Here is a 21,128-nt window from a genome sequence, read left to right as displayed (position 1 = left end):
CTTGTGAGCTTCAAGCTCCTTCGTACTATTGATCAATGTATTATAGTGTGTGACTGTATGTATGCAATTGTTCAAGGCACAAATGAATTTGAATTTGAATTAGAAGAGAGCTAATATCAATTATTATAGACCAACTGAATGGAATGACGGGAGCAGAAAAAGTTCTGGACTACAACAACGACTATCTCCTGTGATACCAAACTTTCCTCTGCATCAAAGGTTGGGAGATCAAATCTCACTGCAATCGTAGCTAGTGCCAAACAATTTCAGCTTTAATGAAATTAAATAAATTTTTCTCAATGATTCAAATAATTTACAATTTGTGTTTTTCTCAAATTTAATTGATTTAGCAGCAGTATGCTTTTGTTCTTAGTTCCATGAACATTTGTATGACAACGTGAAAACATACATTCTAGAGGATTATACATCCATATATTCTGTTTTGCTGTGACGTGATATTGTGATTGTAAAATGGAATAAATAAATGTGTTGCAATGCTCCGGTAATTACTGGTTTTAGTACAATATCTATTCTACCTTCTGTGCATTTCATTCAACTCGTACCTCAATAACCTAACCGATTCTTAGAACTCTAGAATAATTACATCATTTTTCTCAATAATTATTCTGTGCCACTTAACTGTCTGGAGCAATAGATGGGGGAATGGTTCACGCTTCAAACTAATCAAAAGGAGACTGTGGGATACGCTTGGAAAAGAAAAGCCCTTCTTTTTTCTTCAAGGGAGAGATAGCGTCTCAGAAAAGTCCGTTACAAGAGGTAATGAGAAAACAGCCGTTCTATGATGACATTACCGACAACTTTGTACTCTCGTTGAGGTGACTTTCTGCTAAAGAAGAACAAAGAATCGGTTGTGGAAAAGTGATGGTGTTTCAACTTTCTTAAGCAGTTTTCTTGGAACTTTTTTCTTGTTAAGTCATCTTTTCTGGTTCGTTTCAAATATTTTATTGGTACACTTAGGAACTCGATAAACATTTTACCATGAAAACGTTGAACAATAAGCTGATTAACTTACTATAGACCTCTACTTCATTTTCAACTGAGCTTCCTTTTACTTCAATAAGTGATATTTTCCCAATGTTATGAGTCTTTTGGTGACTGATCGTAAATGTATTCAGTATTTTGTGGCTTGTTGTATAAGTCTTCTAGGCTTACTATTCATCATTTACTTAAATAAAGCTACTTTCCAATCCAATTTCCAACTCAATTCAATTTAATTTAATTAAGTATTGTATGCTTATTGTTCATCATTTACATAAATAAAGCTAATTTCCAATCCAATTTCCAACTCAATTCAATTTAATTTTCCAACGTGAGATTTTCACTAATTGCATTTGCAATTAATGACTTTCTTTGATAAGTATGAATCAAGTTTTAACCTGACCCACTTGGAAGAATTCTCTCTTGAATTACTACAAGAAAATTCAATAAGAATCATCGGGAAATTATATCCACTTGTTTGATGTTTGTAAATAAACAAAAGTGATCCAATATAGGTTTATTATTGGATGAGAGCCGAACAAGAAATAGACCTGAAGTTGATATTACCAATTACTGTACAACTATTTACTGAGCTGACTCCATCGAAAAGAGAAAATTGAGTTTCTTCTCTGGGAGTAATAATATTATACTTCCCGTGAGTTGGGTTCATTCCGTGCAATACAGAATCCAATGTTACAGTTTTTCTGATAGGTATAGGTCTGCAAAGCAGAAGAGGAACAATCTATCATTGAATGAAGAAAAGTTGAAATGTGAAAACATTAGAATCATTTCTGGGAATACCACTTGCATTTGGATGAAAAAAAAAACGCCAAATTGAGTTCATAGAAACTTTTGAATGTCTCTACATGGTTTTTAAAATCGAATCTCTAAACTCTGATACCTAGAGTTTGAATCATCATTATAATTTTATTATTCATCAGAGATGAATAGAATAATCACTTAGCCTTGCCGTGCGAGTATGGAGAGAAGAGTCCCAATAGAATTTATGAGAATAATATTATTACTGTACCAGACACATTCACTCATTCTGATATTATGAGGGGATATTATGAGGGGATCCGCCTTTATTCTTATTGCCCAGCTATTTCATTTGTTTAAAATAAACCTTTTTTAAAAAAATATTTTCATTTTTCATGAAAAGTATCATCTTCAAAATCATTTACAAGTCTCTACAGTGACTCCAATCACTTTTTGATTTAATTATTATCTAACGAAAATCCTAAATAAATGCTGCAAATCACCCCGAAGACCTCTGCTACTGCAGACATATATAGGCCGCTATGGCTTGGTATAAAATGAGCGCTGCTATCCAGAGATTGTCAGTTTGGTGTAAGGGTAAGCATTCCTGACTAGCAATTGGGAGGTACCGGGTTCGATTCCCGGGCTGGCAACTAATTTTTGGATAGTAGTTCTCATTGAATTTCCATCTAGCTGTTAGCCCTGTTGTCAATGTCTGCAGTAGCAGAGGTCTTCGGGGTGATTTGCAGCATTTATTTAGGATTTTCGTTAAATAATAATTATATATTAATTAGCATTTGAATAAATGCATTCTCTATTTGATTCCATCTGTAACTTTTTGATTTCATTAAAAGAAGTAGCCCTAAACAAGAAAATTAACTGATAACTAGTAGCTATTTTCTTGTAGATTATGAATGTTGGTAGACATATTCACAGCTTCAATTTGTACACAGTATATAGTGTGATTTTAGTCTGAATAGGAGAAGCAAAATTTTCGAGGTAAGTGGTCTGTTATTATGTTGGCCGAGTATAGGGAACTAGCAGTATTGAAACAGTGTCACGGTATAATAAGGTTGCATAATCATATTTGTTAACATTTTATTCAAATTAAAATTATTGTTCTTTGCACAAATTCAAACATAAAATTAATGTCAACAATCATAAAATTATTAACAGTACAAAAGAACTTGCAATTCACAAGACTGATGCCTGATCGTGAGCTTGTATTGATATTTATAGTTGTTAATATCGAATTTATAGTTTAGATATAAATATTAAACTAATATTGTTCAATTTTTAAATGTTACAAGGGTACTAGTTATTTCCTTTGATTAAACATTCAAATAGCCCTACTAAAATACTTAATTGTATATAGTTGTAACCTTCACTATTACGTTAAGCTAACACTGGTTCACAACCATTTTAGTTAACTTTGTTACTGATCAGAAAGTTTCAGATAACAATGCTGTTCAATTTCCAGATGGGTCTGAATTTTCCCATAAATTTCTATCACATTCATCAATATTCATTATTTACAACCATAAATCCAATCATTTCTACCGACTGAGATCGTAAACAGAAAAAATGCGGGGAACTGTCAATTTAGCAAATGGAACGGCTTTTACCTGCTCGACAATTGAGGCGAGACGTCCCAATGCTAAACCATGCTCATCCTCTCGGGTGATAACAGCACTGCCGAGTTTCACCACCAGCCTTCTTGCATATTTGAACTGGCTTCGGTCTGTGAACGTTCCCCTCCGCCTCTCCGACGTCTGCAGAGCTCTCTTCGCGTCAACATTCACCTGCAAAATAAGATCCGTTCATTCATTGCAGCATCTGTGTTCTATTATCAACTTGAAAAAGTGAGTTATAAAATTTGAAAAAGTCATGTTTATTATGATCCTTTATAAATGACTATTATTTCTTCATGTTTTGCTTAGATAATTGAATAGAATAGAATCAACTAGTGAAAAGAGAGTTACAAGATTTGAAAAGTCTTCATTAAGATCCTCCGTAAACTACTAACATTTATTCATTTGTTGAATAAATAAATGAATAAAATGGAATTATTTGAAACTAGAACGGAGAAGAAATAAATTAGAAAGAAAAATAGCAAGAAATGAATAATATAATAAAACAAAATGATCTGATATCAAGAGCTAACACTTTAGAAAATCAGTGTTATTGACCGATCAATTAAATGATGTATAATACCGTAAATTGTTGAAGATGTTTATGTACTCTATCCTTATATGTTAGTATAAATGAAGGTACTCTACTTTGATTTCCTATAAGAAAAGATTATTCTGATTTGAAATATAATTTGCATAAATACTTATGGAACCTTGCACCACATACAATCCATAATGACGTCTACTCGTATTTGGAAACATAGTTTCAAAATCTTGACCTTTAACGATTTTATGTATAATACTTTGTTATTATGAACTCTTTCATATTCTTATTATAATTATTCCAATTGAAGTGAGGCAAGATATTATCAGATGGAGCAACTGATGGATAGCATTAATTGAGAAAATATTTCGTATTTTTTAATATTCTTATTATAATTAACTTTATTAAAGTGAGGTAAAAGAGAATTAAATAGAGCAACTATGACCTGGCTCACAATGAGTGTTTTTCGCTCAATAAATGGGAAGTAGGGGTTGTAAAGAAAATTTAAGAACCTATAAAATCATTCAAGGGAATGCTCTCAATATTTCTTCGGAAAAGATTTCCATATGTGAAACTTTCTCCATGACAATACATCGTCATCATCGTTGAGTTCTATCGTAGAGGAAACGTAGAATAAGAAGCGTATGCTATCCTTTCTTTATGCTCCTGTGATTCATGAACTATGAGAAAATAAAATAAAATTTTATCAAGTGTTACAAATAATGAAAGTTGGAATTGAGTAGTAGATGAAATTCAATAAGTCACAAAATTTCCAATTATCTTAAAAGAGTCTCCTTCACCAAGTAAAGGAGACTTTCAAAGAGCATCACTGGCCGAGAGGAGTTGTGCAATCCTATAAATATTGACTGTGGAAATAATGGTTGTAATCATGATGTACAAAAGGCGTAATCTAAGATTGAGCATCAAAATTATTTGGACGAAACAGCTTCCACTTTGAAGAAACAAGCCCCTCGGAAGCCTAATGCTACTAGAATGGAATCTATGACAATGGAAAACTTCCTCATTAGTGACTTCCAGGAGGAAATCTTATCCCGATTGACTTCAGGTTCTTTGCTTTCCAGAGTTCATCTCATCTAACACGGCATGTAAAGCTAAGCTGTGCTGAAGATTTGAACGTAGGATTACGAAAGGAAACGAGCTTAAAATCAGACTGAAATTGATCATGAAAATATCTCTCCTTCGGGATATAAACCATCTTCATCTTTCAAAGATTCTCTTCGTATAAGCTGGTTTCAAGCAGCTTTTGTGTCAGCTCTAAAAGCATCTTGATTTTCAAACGTTTAGAACGAGCTCCTACTAATGAGATAAGCTCACCGGAGGAAACTCAAACATGAAATATTCCATCTTCAGAGAGTCAATCATAAAACTTCAGTCGTAAAATATCCATATTTCCATAGTGCTATTTTGGTCTATTGATATTCAAAGATACATAGAAGTTATTCTATCAGCTCTCTGAAGACTAGTAAATCTTACGATAACTGGAACTCCAAGATATCAAAATACTATACCATTAAACAGTATATTATAAATAATAGATTTGATACAGCGTACCTAAAATCTTGAAATATACGGTAGCTTCTTGAGCCTTTCATTGGAAAGACTTTTATCGGGTATCCTACATCGAAAATCTTATTGAAACTATTGGTAAAATGAAAATCTTATTATTTGTATATGATAATTTAGTTTTCAATATTAATTTTCATCAACTACTAATCTTTTTAGTATAATATAAGTTACAGGCACTTACTGGATTTGATATGAGAATAAAAATCTTATTAAATCTAATATATAGGCCTAAATCCATGAATTTCATTTCATTCTTCATAGACAATAGATACAATGCAGGTAAAAACAACAGGCATTCGCCCAAAACTGCTTTAAACAGTGAATGATCTAAGATAAATGCTTCAACATTTGTAAATGATAATTTAATTTAGAATTTTAAATCTCATCAACTTCTAATCTTTTTAATTGACCGAAGTGAGGTCTAAGATTCAAGTCGACGGTTTGGCATTTCTCTTAATGTTTAAATGTTTATATCTTTTTATGTTGCGCATTTACGGCGAAACGCGGTAATAGATTTCCATGAAATTTGACAAGTATGTTCCTTTTTTAATTGCGCGTCGACGTATATACAAGGTATTTGGAAATTTTGCATTTCAAGGATAATATAAAAGGAAAAAGGAGCCTCCTTCATACGCCAATATTGAAGTAAAAATCAGACTATAGAATTATTCATCATAAATCAGCTGACAAGTGATTACACAGATGTGTGGAGAAGCCAGTCTATTGCTGTATTTCCATAAGGTCTATAGTTTCAATCAGGTACTTGTGGATGAGAATACTGCGTGAGGTCTACTGTTCACAGAACTACTAGTATAATAGAGGTTACAGGTACTTACTGGAGGTGAGTGATTCGTCACCCATAGTTTACTGCTTGAACTTATATTTCTGGAAAATAGTGAGTGGAGTCCCCAGGGAACGGCTGGAGTGTGAGGAATCGCCTTTATAACACCTTTTATCACGAGCATCTTGATCTGAAATAGAGAGAGTAGTTCTTGTAATATAGTTCATATATGAGAGTCTCAACAACTTAAAAGTGATTCAACAGTATTCTTGAATGGCTAGGAGATCATGCTCGTAAATGATTGATCTAAGACGATAAATCATCCATCCATTAACAAGTTAGCAGCTTCCACTGATCAATATGGGATTGGGAATGGTTTGATAGATTGACATTCTTGGTTATGAGATTGTATCAACTAAGAAGGGAATTGTCAGGTTTTAAATTGGAAACAAGATCACTATCATATCAACTTGAGTATATTTTTCAGGGCCTAAGCTCTTCCAAAATTTGAATCTTGCAAGACAATTCCATTTGAAAATTATAAAAATACTAAGGTAGGAGGAATAAATCGGGAAAATGGACTTCCATAATAATATTATTTTTTCCCATTATCACGGAGGATAGGATAATCTGAGATGATTTTCAATTTTAACAGGTAACAATTATTTCCAATCATCTCAGAATCCATGAAATACATTACTGTATAGAGACTGTTCTAATATGAACCTGAGTGATATTTCTATATGGCTCAGAAATGAAAAGACTCAATCATCGAACACCAGATCTCCTTTAGAGGGTGTTAACAATGTATCATTGACACCTTTCTCGAGCAGACTTTTGCGAGCAAGAATTCCATTTCTTCTCAAGTAGGAAGAGAATGAGACCTGCGAGAAAAGAAGAAAGAAGAGAAGAGAAAATAAGAGATGAGGAGCAAAGAGAAGAGTGTAGGGCTTTAGTTCATCGCAGACATCATCGATTTCCCGGACTCGAATCTTCCATTTTTCTCCGCGAAGAACTCGCTCTCCATATATACTTTCAATTCAGCAAGTTTTTAAATTCTCGCTTGCATCAAGACCGCCGCAATAATTCATTTGGCATTGTTCTCGCTTTCTCAAGCGGGGATCATCGGCTGTCAACGGTTGAGCCCCAATCATTTGTTTCTGAGAGCACATTACTTTCTCTAAGCTCTTTTCCCCGCAACTCTCATAGCTTTATTGAGTTGCAAGGGTTCTTGGAAAATCATGATGGAGATGGAAATAATGTTATAGGAAGATGATGGTCTACCAATACGCTTTGACGTATTTTTGCCAACGATCAGGCAGTTATTTTTTGCTGTGTGTTTGAAATGTGATTAATATTCGAAAAAATGAAGTGAGATACATAAAAGCTTGAACCGTGAAAATAGAATGGAGCTGAAAAACATAATTATAATAATGAGAAAAGTTGAACATTATTCAAGAAGCAATGAAAAACCCAAGATGATGATAAACAATCCTATGTCTAGTTCAAAAGAACAGACTCATTTTAGTCAGTACAAAACTACTAAATAAGTTTTTTTTTCAATTTGAATAGTGTATTAGTACAGATTCCAGCTTCATTCTGATTCATTTTCAAATTTGACCTTGGTTTCTCCCTTGATATCAACGTGTAGCTTTGTTTTTGCTAGTAGTGTTTGTAGTTTCGAGTTTACTGGTTTTAAAATTGTATTCAACTGTTACCGCCAACCATCCTTACTCATATTATCAATTTGGTTTTATTAGTTAGCACTTTTCTCTTCATTTGTTGGTGTTGAATGGCTCCCATGACCATATTTGGAATAGTTGGGCGTGTCTAGCGTGGACCAATGACAGTCGAGCTCAACCTTCATTGGTTGACAATGAAGCCAATCGCAGGGTGCAACTACTTAGAGCCTGTTCACATGACAGCGATTTCGCTCGGTTGTCGCGCGATTGACCAACCGAGCGGTTGCCAGGTATAGGGAAACACATATGGTGCCGTACACATGCATCGCTCGGTTTTAGTAGTCGCCGGCGAATCGCGGCGGTTGTAATCTCAGACTTAACCGAGGGCAAATCGCTCATGAATCGCTGTCATGTGTACGAGACTAGCAAATCGAGCGATTTGCCAACCGCGCGACAACCGAGCGTAAGTCGCTGTCATGTGAACAAGCTCTTAGTCTGCTGCTAAATGTTCGAGCTTTCAATTCAAAGATTTTTATGGTGTTACCAGAACAAATTGCTTCAGTAGATTAATGGTTTTGACAATATCAAGTCGTTTTTATTATATTAGAACTAAATTCTAATTAATTTATACAATATTGAACAATATTAATTACAATATTAATGGTTCATTTTTCATGAGTATTAGTAATAACAATCTTGAAATATTTATGATATCAATATATTATGTCATACTAATAATGATAATCTTAAAATTTGAAATGCCATTCGAGATTCCCACAGAATAGAGTTATTCCTGCCTCTATTCTGACCTAGGGGTGGTGCGTAGTCAGTTCTTACATTCAACCCTTGAATACAATCACACAATACAATGAAATTGTTAATAAACTTCTCCCACTTGTAGGGGACATGTTCCATACATGGATTGTAGAGAAAATTCCGATGACAAAATTTTTAAATTCCATTGGAATTATAGAAGAGGTTTCCAATGCAATTTCTGCACTAACATGTAAGTGCTTGTACGTGAAGTACATCCACGTTTTCGTCATATAATATGAGAATTGAATGTCATGAAATTCATGAGTGCGACTCTTGTCTGTTGTATTCTGTTATATCTTTCTTTCATGGTTTTTATCGTCTGAAGAAGGGAAGTGGTTTGTATAGCACAGAGTGTCACCAGCGGTAAACAGGATCCGACGTATATTTGCTTTTATAACAGGGAGCTTGCTCGAAACGACATTTTGTTGTTCTTTTATGGGAAGAACAATTTTACAGGCTCTCCTGCATTTCGCTCTCACCTTGGCTGCTCAAAATTACTTTATTCCTACTCTCTTCAGCAATATGGGAGGAAGCATCTCAGGAATTGATGGGAATAATTTCATTTTGAAATAAGCACTTGATGGTTACAATAGATCAGGAACGATAAAGGGCATGCTTTACTCTTTTTTCAGACACTCTCCTCGATTTTCATTTGGATTAATGTAACAAGTGATCTATCAAGTGCCTATACTAATACATTCAGGATAGGTGAATAAACATGAACTAGAAAAATAAAATCTTACAGATGGAAATAAGTGAGAAATTGCATTTGTTGAACGAAGAGTAATGAAATCTTCAGGGTGAATGACAGCATTTTATTTGAATTTCGTTTGGAAATAGTAAACAGAAATCATAAATGCAGTTCGTATTTTGAGCCAGAAGACTAGTATAGGCTTTATAGTCGACATAGTGACTCCCTAGTTTAAATATATTTTTCCAGAGATTTGTTCTATTTTATTTTTGTCATTCATATTCAAATTAATTAGAGATTTTCGAGAAAGTCTCCAACTTTCTCTCTGTTCATAACAAATGATGTTACTCGAGAGTGTGGGCCTATGTAGATGATATTTATATCATAGCTATAGCTTGCTATAGTTTTATATTTACCTCTAGTTCATCGATTCATTCAAATATCTGCATTTATGTCACAAAATATTTATTTTATCTCCACTCTACTATCAAATAATGTATTCTCTGAAATTCAGTCCAGAATATCAGACAATTCAAAGAGCTGTCAATAATAACATTTTTTCATGAAGTTTGGAGCAGAATTTTACAGATTCTACCGAAAATACAGAATTTCCTGAAGATTTCCCATAGTTAAAGTCTACCAGAAACACGAGTATTCATTTGAAATGAGTTCAGGTTCAATCTGGATCATTAAATCGGGTCATTGACAATGACACCAAGAATGATTGAGTTGGTTCGTGTATTGACAAATCTCTTGCCGATAAAATGATTTTCTCAATAATAATGACGTAATTGCTTGGCCTTAACCTCGCTTACGAGAACATTGTTCACAGCAGACATGCTTCACATGAGTGTTTTCCGTTTTTATCGCACATTTTCATTTCTATTTTTGCCCTATTCTGTGTAATGGTTGGTTTCTCACGTCAATTATCTATAAACTGGGCCTATCTTGTATAAAAAGTCACGCATCCTATCAAATTATTGTGATGTGGAATGTCTATGGAATATTTCACAGCTTGGAAATGGATAATAAAGGAAATTGTGTATTTCGAATGTAATTCATGACTTGCATGTATTCTTATTCCGTCATGAAACTCGTCACGAAATGAGACTTGTCTGTTCTAAAAGTTTAGGCTAAAATCTGATCTAACTGATGTATAAAACTATTTTCTCAGCTTCAAAAATAATTTAAAGGAGATGCAATATTATTATCTGCTCAAAAGTCATGGTTTGTCACTAGTTTTTGAGAAAACATATAAATCATTGATTTTCTATGTTTTGAAAGTCATACTGGGGTTTAAAAATAATTTTTCACATTCAATGAAAACTACTTGAAATTACCTGAATCACTAATTTAATATAATAATTTAAGTTACTAGTTTCGATTGTTACATCATAATCAATATTCAATGAACAAATGAGAAGCTTGAACATTGAATAACAGGATAAAAAGTACGGTATGACTGGAGGCGTGTAGCCCTACAATTGGCCATAAGCTGTTGACTAATGAAGGTTGAGCTCTACTGTCATTGGCCGAGACTAGACACGTAGTTAGAAGACTAGCCACGAGTACTTGGGCGTATCTAATTTCGGCCAATGACAGTAGAGCTCAACCAACCTTGGCAAGCTAATGGCCAATTGCAGAGCTTTACTTCTTCCCCCACATTATCATATTCTATTCTGGAATTCATATCTTTCTCTTCCATAATTGCTTAGAGATAAGAGTTACCATGCATCTTTCATCTTAGCAACTAGACAAGATATCAATATTTCAAAGATTGAGTGATCGAGAAAATAATCAGTTCTAAATAAAAATCCAAATATTTAGAAATCATAGTATTTCTTGAAAAAAGCTGAAGATTTGACTCTTTGTGTTTCAAAGTGAATAAATTACAGACAATGAAGGTTCTCTTAAGCTTGATGACGAATAATACCGGTAGTTATCGTATGACCTGTTTTGAAGAATGAGAAGAAACTTAAAATGAAGATTGAGATTCAATTAATAAATTTTGAATAATTCTTGGAAAAAGTTCATCTAATGAAGAACTGTCTAGCAAAGTCAGCGTTTGACCGTCCATTCTTGGAATTAAGTACAGTGGATTGTTCCCAGTTTCCCATCAACTCTCTTGCTTGATATAACAACTACTTCATTGATGATTTAATTAGATTACGGCCAGGGAAGGTTTCCAGCTGAGGGATGGTCGAAGAAAAGGTAGAGTATCACCGTCCGGGGAATAATAACCTAATATGCTTACGAATTGTGAAGAATTGTAAAGGAAATTATGAGTAAGTTTCTAGATGCTTTCACTGCCCCGCAGTATCCTCCCGACGATAATAAATTCAAGAGCGCCATTCATTCTCCAGCAATTTTGCCAGAGATTATTAAATTGAATATTGTCCCTCGTCCCGTTGCTGGTTGCCTGTGCGCAGTGCCCCACTTCAACCTAAATAAATCATCCCATTATAAATTAAGTTCTTCGAAAAGTTTGAAGTACGTCTTCAGAAATTTCCTAACTGAGTTTAAGAAAGCACTTTCCTACTGAGAAATTTGGTGATTTTTTATTACTGTTACACTTGGCCTATCTCAATAGAAATGTCCTGAACTGGGGAATAAAATAGTGAACTGAGAAATGTCCTGAAATTGTGGGTTAGATATCAGTGGATGTTTCAATTCATTTTTTATATTAATGGGTTTCTTAACTCAACATGTGCAACTTACAATATAGCTTAACATCAATTACCCTATAAGTGTGTAGTACCTGTGTAAGCTAAGCTTTGTTTTATTCCAATGCCTGAAACCAAATCAAACAGATTTTTTATAGTACTTTTTTGTTGGATTTTTTCATATTTCTTGTTTCTTGATAGTCTCATACCAACAAAATAATGTTATTTCAATAAATTTACCACAGAGGATAATTATTATAAAATTTAGGATAAAGTATAAGATTCTCTTCGATATTTACTAAAAAAAAACCCCACAATATTTATGACTATAAAATATTTATAAAATATTGACTATAATATTTATATATGACTATAATATTTATAAAACCCCACAATTTATTTGACTATGGAGTAATGATGAATGTCTACGAAAACAAAGGTATTGATCAAAGATAAGTTTCCTGGTCTATTATTCCTATTCTAATGGATTAGAAGTCAACAATTCTTTCAAAGCAGCTATATGGAGAGAAAATATATTTGGAGAATTCTACTTTTTCTTATTAAATCTACCTGGATAAGTTTATCGTATATCTTTAGTTTCAGTGAGAAAAGTACCCCAGTTATTACTTTCCTTGCCCTATTACCATAGGTAAGGAAATATTGCTTGCCCTATTACCATAGGTAAGGAAATTATTGCTTTCCGAAAAAAATTAAGGTACCCAAATTTCTAAATGTCTATACGTTTCAAGGTCCCCTGAGTCCAAAAAAGTGGTTTTTGGGTATTGGCATAGAGAAACAATAGCACAAGTAGATATCCCATGGTATAGGGCGTTTATGTCGCAACTTTTACTGTTATCTCAAGCCTATAGTCCACGAAGTTCTTTCCTGTGAAGCTTCATGACGCTGGTAGTCTCTCATATTGTGCCGTTCATACACTCTTACCCGGTCAAAACAGTTAAAATCGACAATAATCGACGGTAATCGGCTTGAGATAACAGTAAAAGTTGCAACATAAACGCTCTATACCATGGGATATCTACTTACGCTATTGTTTCTCTATGGTATTGGTCTGTATGTGTGAGTGTGTGTGTATGTGTGTCTGTATACACGATATATCATCTCCCAATCAACGGAATGACTTGAAATTTGGAACTTTTGGTCCTTACACTATAAGGATCCGACACGAACAATTTCTGAATGACGAAAATGAAGTCAAAAACAGGGTTTTTCACGATTTTCTGGAAAACGGCTCCAACGATTTTGATCAAATTTATACCTAAAATAGTCATTGATAAGCTCTATCAACTGCCACAAGTCCCATATCTGTAAAAATTTTAGGAGCTCTGCCCCATTTATGCAAAGTTTGATTTTAGGTTCACAATTACCCGGTTTCAGATACAATTTAAACAAAAAACTCAAAATGGAAAAGATTGAACATGAAAATCTCTACAAGTAATGTTCATTAACATTTTCACCTGAATTTGAAAATAAGCTCGAAATTCGAGAAAATGTGATTATTCAATTGCAAACTGTTGGCAACTGTTGATTCTATTAAATCATTCACTTTGAAGAGATATCAGACCACGTGTGTCTCCAGCGTTATTGTTATGTCACCAGCTGGATCAGATCTTTGAATAGTAGACTTGAGATGCGCGTGAACACTAGCGTCAGGTGATCAATTTTCATAACGGCAAGGAAAGTTGTGTGAGTGCGCCACTCCAGATTTTTTTTACACTTTAGATTCGCATTTCCATGGTAACCTTTTCTTTTTCGGCAAGTGTCAACAACAGTAAACGTGATAAACGTGATTCGAGCAAAGCTATTTGACAATGTCTAGCAAAAGAGTGAGAACACAATTGTTGTGATTTGCACGCCCGAAATGCATCCCCAACCCACCCACCGTCTGTGCAAATCGCTACGTGACCTGAACTGAAAGCCAATCAGCTTAATCAGTCGAAATTGTGAGATTTTAAGTCAACAGTTGTCACCAGTCGTCAGTCAGCCAGCGCAGTGTAACAAGGATCGGATTCACTTCAAACTAACAGCATTCCTTGAGAATAACATCATTGGTTCGTAATTTCAACCAATGCTGACAGTTTTGAGTGAGAGTGTCAACTCGTGTCTTGGGTCGTAAATGTAAACATGGACTATACTTTGCTTGATGACGTCAAGCGTTAGACTCCAGCTTAATGAAGAGACAAATCAACAACACGCCAGTGGGATGCGGAAAGAATAAAATTAGACAAGAGAACAAGAGAACTCCCAGGCATCACCTTTAGAGGTGTATGCCACTCACTATGAGCATCATCTATATCTGGTCCACAGATACATATTTACATCGTCCATCTGGAAATTGGACTTTTATGCGTGGCTTGCCAGCCCGTTTACGCTTACCAGGTGTTGAGACTCGGTGACACAACACTGGATCCTTATTCCTTGAGAGTCCTGGTCTGGGATCCTGGGACTGTGAGACTACTTCCTTGATGGTCAAAGACTGTGTTGGCTCTTCTACAACCATATCAATGGGGGGTGGTACTAACTTTTCCACATCACTCTCAGAGCTACCACTTGTATTGGTGGCTGGGGCATGAATCGTGGCCTGCCGTTCATACTCAGTCATCTCATCCCTGTGATCCATCACAATGTTGCCCCAGGATTCTTGCCTTGGAACATATGACAACTCTGCTTTGCTATCAATCAAGGCATTGGGTTCGACTCTGTTCAAACCATCCTGCTTGAACATCTTTCTGTCGCGATCCTTGTTGTCCTGAGATTCTGATTGTACAGCTGATATTGTTGGGACTGCTGTTGTTTTAGTCCCCAATAAGAGAGATTGCGACATTATTAGCGGACTTGTAGGATTCAGTTGGGGAGGATCCCACTCTACCTCTCTCGTGAATGTGTGAATATTCACTCTGTTTTCACACATAAATTCCATGCCTAATAGCAACTCTTGTTCATGTCCTTCCATTATAGACGTCACTAGTGGAACTGTGATTTGTCCTATAGTTACATTAGTTGTCAGCTTCCCATTTAATGGGGTAGATCGTCCATCAGCTAATATTGCGTGGTGATGAGTTGGTACCTTCCTTATCATCCCTATTTTTTGGAGAACTCCATAAACCTCATTACTCATATAATTAGCTTCAGCGCCACTATCTAGCAATGCCCGACACTTTTTACCGCCGATTGTCACGGTGATAAATAGTCTGTTGTCCCTTGATGACTCTTCAATCACAGGAATCCTTTGTGCCGTTCGCATCACTGCTGTCTTATTTGGAATCTTATTCTCCTTTTGCTCATCACAGGCACATTCCAGTGCTCTCTTTCCGGACCTTTTACATGGCAGGATTTCGGGACAGTTTGATCTCCAGTGCCCCGGTCTCTTGTATTGCCCACACATGGGTTCAGACTCACTAAGAGATGGTCTGTTACTAGTAGGGGTTATAACTGTCTCAACCTTGAGCCTTGTAATCTTTTTCGTGTCCTCAATCATGTGAACTCTCGAATTCTGTCTATTCTGTTTCTCCTCTGCTTTTATTTGTTCATACTCCCTCGCGAATTTTTCCAATTCGTTGATACTATGAACATCTGATTGCCGAATATACAATTTGTACCGTGGGAGGAGATTTTTATACACTCTCTGTAATTTATTCTCGTCTGTGAGACCTCCTCGTCGCCTCATGAGTGTCAGTACATCTTCGAGAAATTCGTCAAACGATTCACCTTCCCTTTGCTTCCTTGCCTGTATTAAATTCTCGAGGTCCTCCTCATAGGTGAGTGGGTAGTAGCGTGATCTGAAATCTGTCACAAAATTGTCCCACGATTTCCACTGGTCACGACGATTACGCATCCATAGAGTAGCTTTACCAACTAGTAGCTCAGGTAGCGCGACTAGTAGTTGGTTGCCAGTGAGCCCATAGGCTTGTTGTAGCTCGTCTAGCCTTTCTAAGAAGCTGGGAGCATCTGATTGGCCATCGAATGACAGTCTCCAGCTTCTTACTTTGTCACATACCGCCCCTGGGTCCATGAGGGGGTTTGTGTGAATGTTGGTTCCAACTTCAGCATGAGTACCTGTTGCTGAGTGTCCGGTCTCCCCACTGCTTCTGCTCATTATACCAGGTCTAGGGCTGGGATAACGTACAGTCATCTTCTTATGTTGTTCTACTAACAACTTTCTCAACTCAGCAAGTGTTCCAGATGACACTATGCCCCAATCTTGTAGAAGATTGAATGCCTCATCCTTTTTCAATCTATAGATCCAGGAAACTCTGGGGTCGGCTATCACCTCAGGGTTTATGTCCTCGACCGACTGATCCTCTGTCAGCTCCTGGTGTTGAACATCTGAATCAGACTCTCCCTGTTCACTCATGATTCTTACTTCGTTGCCTCGTGCCCCACGTTGGGCGCCAATCTATCACATACACCCTGAGTACCTTCAGAGGTAGGTGATTGATACCCAGGTGTTGCTCCTGGATGACTTCGCTCAGTCGTAATGTGGGCGGGGAAAGGAGGCAAGTCGAAGTTCCTCTTCCTTCTTCTTTGTTCCTCAGCTGGCGTGAACAGCACCTCCTGGTGCTTCTGACGGCGTGAAGGTCGCTCTCTTCTCTGATGACACCACTTTGATGTAATTTTGTATCGGCCTTACGGCCTCGGTTCCGCTCCAGTGGAGTAGGAAAAGGAAGGACAGGAAGGATAGGGACGGCAGACAACGGTCCGCTGTGCCCTGGGGAGAAGGAAGAATAGGGACGGCAGACAACGGTCCGCTGTGCCCTGGGGAGAAGGAAGAATAGGACGGCAGACAACGGTCCGCTGTGCCCTGGGGAGAAGGAAGAATAGGGACGGCAGACAACGGTCCGCTGTGCCCTGGGGAGAAGGAAGAATAGGGACGGCAGACAAAGGTCCGCTGTGCCCCGGGGAGAAGGAAGAATAGGGACGGCAGACAACGGTCCGCTGTGCCCTGAGGGGATGGAAAGAATAGGGACGGCAGACAACGGTCCGCTGTGCCCTGGGGAAATGGGAGGACAGGGACGGCAGACAACGGTCCGCTGTGCCCTGAGGGGATGGAAAGAATAGGGACGGCAGACAACGGTCCGCTGTGCCCTAGGGAGATGGGAGGACAGGGACGGCAGACAACGGTCCGCTGTGCCCTGGGGAAATGGGAGGACAGGGACGGCAGACAACGGTCCGCTGTGCCCTAGGGAGATGGGAGGTCAGGGACGGCAGACAACGGTCCGCTGTGCCCTGGGGAAATGGGAGGACAGGGACGGCAGACAACGGTCCGCTGTGCCCTAGGGAGATGGGGGGAGGACAGGGACGGCAGACAACGGTCCGCTGTGCCCTGGGGGAATGGAAGGTCAGGGACGGCAGACAACGGTCCGCTGTGCCCTAGGGTGATGGAGGTCAGGGACGGCAGACAACGGTCCGCTGTGCCCTGGGGAAATGGGAGGACAGGGACGGCAGACAACGGTCCGCTGTGCCCTGGGGGAATGGAAGGTCAGGGACGGCAGACAACGGTCCGCTGTGCCCTAGGGTGATGGGAGGTCAGGGACGGCAGACAACGGTCCACTGTGCCCTGGGGAAATGGGAGGACAGGGACGGCAGACAACGGTCCGCTGTGCCCTAGGGAGATGGAAGGTTAGGGACGTACGGCAGCCAACGGGCCGCTGTACCAGGGCAGGAGGTCGGGGACGTACGGCAGCCAACGGGCCGCTGTACCAGGAGCAGGAAGGTTGTGAGCGGAATGCTGTGGTCAGGGGCTCGTCCGGCGTTTAAATACTCCCGCAAAGTGGAGGGGATGGAGTTGAGCCGCCGCCAGAGGCGGTGGAAATCGTCTTGATGCGCGGAAGATGGTGCGCCATCGGTACCTCCCTTATCTCCGCGGTCGGCTAGCGTTGCTGATAGCCGAGCGTCTCTTTCCAATATTATTTATTATTTAGCTATATCTTCCGTCACAATTTTACTTTGTGACAATATGACTATAATATTTATAAAACCCCACAATTTATTTGACTATGGAGTAATGATGAATGTCTACGAAAACAAAGGTATTGATCAAGATAAGTTTCCTGGTCTATTATTCCTATTCTAATGGATTAGAATTCAACAATTCTTTCAAAGCAGCTATATGGAGAAAAATATATTTGGAGAATTCTACTTTTTCTTATTAAATCTACCTGGATAAGTTTATCGTATATCTTTAGTTTCAGTGAGAAAAGTACCCCAGTTATTACTTTCCTTGCCCTATTACCATAGGTAAGGAAATATTGCTTGCCCTATTACCATAGGTAAGGAAATATTGCTTGCCCTATTACCATAGGTAAGGAAAGTATTGCTTTCCGAAAAAAATTAAGGTACCCAAATTTCTAAATGTCTATACGTTTCAAGGTCCCTTGAGTCCAAAAAAGTGGTTTTTGGGTATTGGCATAGAGAAACAATAGCACAAGTAGATTAAGTGGAAAAGATTGATGATGAAAATCTCTACAAGTAATGTTCATTAACATTTTCACCTGAATTTGAAAATAAGATCGAAATTCCAGAAAATATTATTATTCAATTGCAAACTGTTGGCAACTGTTGATTCTATTAAATCATTCACTTTGAAGAGATATCAGACCACATGTGTCTCCAGCGTTATTGTTATGTCACCAGCTGGATCAGATCTTTGAATAGTAGACTTGAGATGCGCGTGAACACTAGCGTCAGGTGATCAATTTTCATAACGGCAAGGAAAGTTGTGTGAGTGCGCCACTCCAGATTTTTTTTACACTTTAGAGTCGCATTTCCATGGTAACCTTTTCTTTTTCGGCAAGTGTCAACAACAGTAAACGTGATAAACGTGATTCGAGCAAAGCTATTTGACAATGTCTAGCAAAAGAGTGAGAACACAATTGTTGTGATTTGCACGCCCGAAATGCATCCCCAACCCACCCACCGTCTGTGCAAATCGCTACGTGACCTGAACTGAAAGCCAATCAGCTTAATCAGTCGAAATTGTGAGATTTTAAGTCACAGTTGTCACCAGTCGTCAGTCAGCCGATCCCTCTGTCAATCTTTGCCATGGAAGTTCAAAAGCTATTTGCAGCCCGCGTTACTACAGATACGGTTCAATTAGGCGAATAAATTGGTTGACTCACATAATCGTTTGCAGTAGAGGTGATTTGTGGCAATATGCAATAACCTTCATATTGCTACAAAGGGTTAAATCTCAAATATATCCTATATATTTATGTTTCTTAAATATTGATTTTACTCACTTAAAACTATTATGATAATTAACTTATGATGTATCTACATTATGTGACCTAGTCTCCGTGAATTTATTAATTTTAGTGGTTTGAATAAGATCTATTTTCTTTCTATTGACATGTTTGCTGTACCTAGTTGTTCAAACTCACTGCCGGCGCACAAGTTATTCTTTGCCGGTAGTGCCATTTTGTAAGTTAGAATATTTATTTTATCAAACTGTATTATTTCATGACAAATAAATGAATTTGAATTTGAATGATGATAATATTGTATGATAATCTATCAATTACGTTAAAATGGCTCTTCATGGTATTGTCTGTGAGTCTTGTTATATGTATATATCAAATTAATTAACATTTTTAGGGAAACCCTGTGTCTCATAATACTAACAGGAACCCCGGTCTGACAGAAATCAATATCATTAGCTCAATATCATAATTAAGCTAAAAAAAACTATACTCTGTATAGAATAAGTTGAGACTTGGAGAAAATATCCGTGTTCCCAAGTTGTTCGAAATTTCAATCTTTTCATGAAAGCCCATATTGTGAATGTATTCAATTCGACAACACAGTCGATGAAGAGTTGTAAATTTAAATATCAAGTCATATGAGCAGTTTTTCAAAACAGTTATTTTTTCAAATTCTCAACTTATTCGACTCAAACTATAGTAAACTAGCCGTCAGGCTCGCTTCGCTCGCCATATCCGTCTAGCCAGGGGGCTCCGCCCCCTGGACCCCCGACTGGATCGTCCAAGAATGAGATCAGCAGGCTCGCTTCGCTCGCCTGCATTTTTTCATTTTTATCATATTATATTAGGACAATCCAGTCGGGGGTCCAGACTAAACGTCTGGCTAAACAGATATGGCGAGCGAAGCGAGCCTGACGGCTAGTAATATAATATTCCCAGGATTGAAGTAGCAGTGCCCAATCAATTTTTCCGCGATAAATGCATTTAAATCTTCAACTTGGTGCCAACCTAACAAAATCAACTCAACTTAATGCCAACCTGACAAAATTATTAATTTAGTTGCCAGTTAACAACTGTTTCGAAGAGGTACTCTATCTAGATTATAGTTCTATAGTAACATATGATATGGAAATTTCAATTCTAATTAAGAGATTGGGAGAAGAACAATATACATGCTAAAAGACGAACTTTAAACCCTTAAAAACAACCCTTAGAGTTGAAATATTGCCAAAAGATTTCTTAGTGCGCCTCTAAAGGGCCAACTGAACATACCTACCAAATAAGAACATTTTTGGTCCAGTAGATTTTTAGTTATGCGAGTGAGTGAGTGAGTGAGTGAGTGAGTGCCATTTCGCTTTTATATATATAGATCTACGAGTATGCGAGTATAGTGAGATTAAAGGTGTGAGAGAACGGGTAAGTCGCGGTGAAAATCAATGTAATTAAACAGCTGTACAATGATGAAAACATTTTGAATCAGTGAGATTAGATACAGAAGAATACTAGCGATCTGAAATCTACATATCAACCTGATGGTTCAGTTCGTACCCTTAACATATCTCGGTCAGTGGAAATGATAAAACGGCATAGTTGCCACGGGTCCTTTCTCCACTGCTTCTATACTGGTGTAATATGAGGAATATTGAGATAATTGAATTGTAGTTTTTTGTGCCTTTCTTTCAGGTTGTTGAACTGATCAAAATTGAACTAAATTTTTCCAATATGAACTCCAGTGAACCTTGTTTTTGATAATTGAAG

The 21,128-nt window shown here is 37.4% G+C and overlaps 1 protein-coding gene across 3 annotated transcripts in view; it reads right to left on the bottom strand.

Annotated features, from left to right (window-relative positions):
- Positions 1–21,128, bottom strand: part of LOC111055463 (delta-1-pyrroline-5-carboxylate synthase) — an 83,153-nt gene that overhangs the window by 50,436 nt on the left and 11,589 nt on the right. Inside the window, exons 1-3 of one of the 3 annotated variants that reach the window (XM_039426271.1) lie at positions 12,249–12,276; positions 6,357–6,491; positions 3,384–3,542 (exon numbers count right to left, since the gene is read on the bottom strand). In XM_039426271.1, coding sequence (XP_039282205.1) covers positions 3,384–3,542; positions 6,357–6,485 — 288 coding nt within the window. In that variant the 5' untranslated portion in view covers positions 6,486–6,491; positions 12,249–12,276. Of the gene's footprint in view, positions 1–3,383; positions 3,561–6,356; positions 6,492–12,248; positions 12,277–21,128 lie in introns of those variants that run through there. The other 2 variants (XM_039426269.1, XM_039426270.1) reach the window with 2 other exon arrangements.

The sequence above is a fragment of the Nilaparvata lugens genome, chromosome 4 (assembly GCF_014356525.2).
Source record: "Nilaparvata lugens isolate BPH chromosome 4, ASM1435652v1, whole genome shotgun sequence".
In the NCBI taxonomy this organism is placed as follows: Eukaryota; Metazoa; Arthropoda; class Insecta; order Hemiptera; family Delphacidae; genus Nilaparvata; species Nilaparvata lugens.
This window is presented reverse-complemented; position numbering and strand designations above follow the sequence as displayed.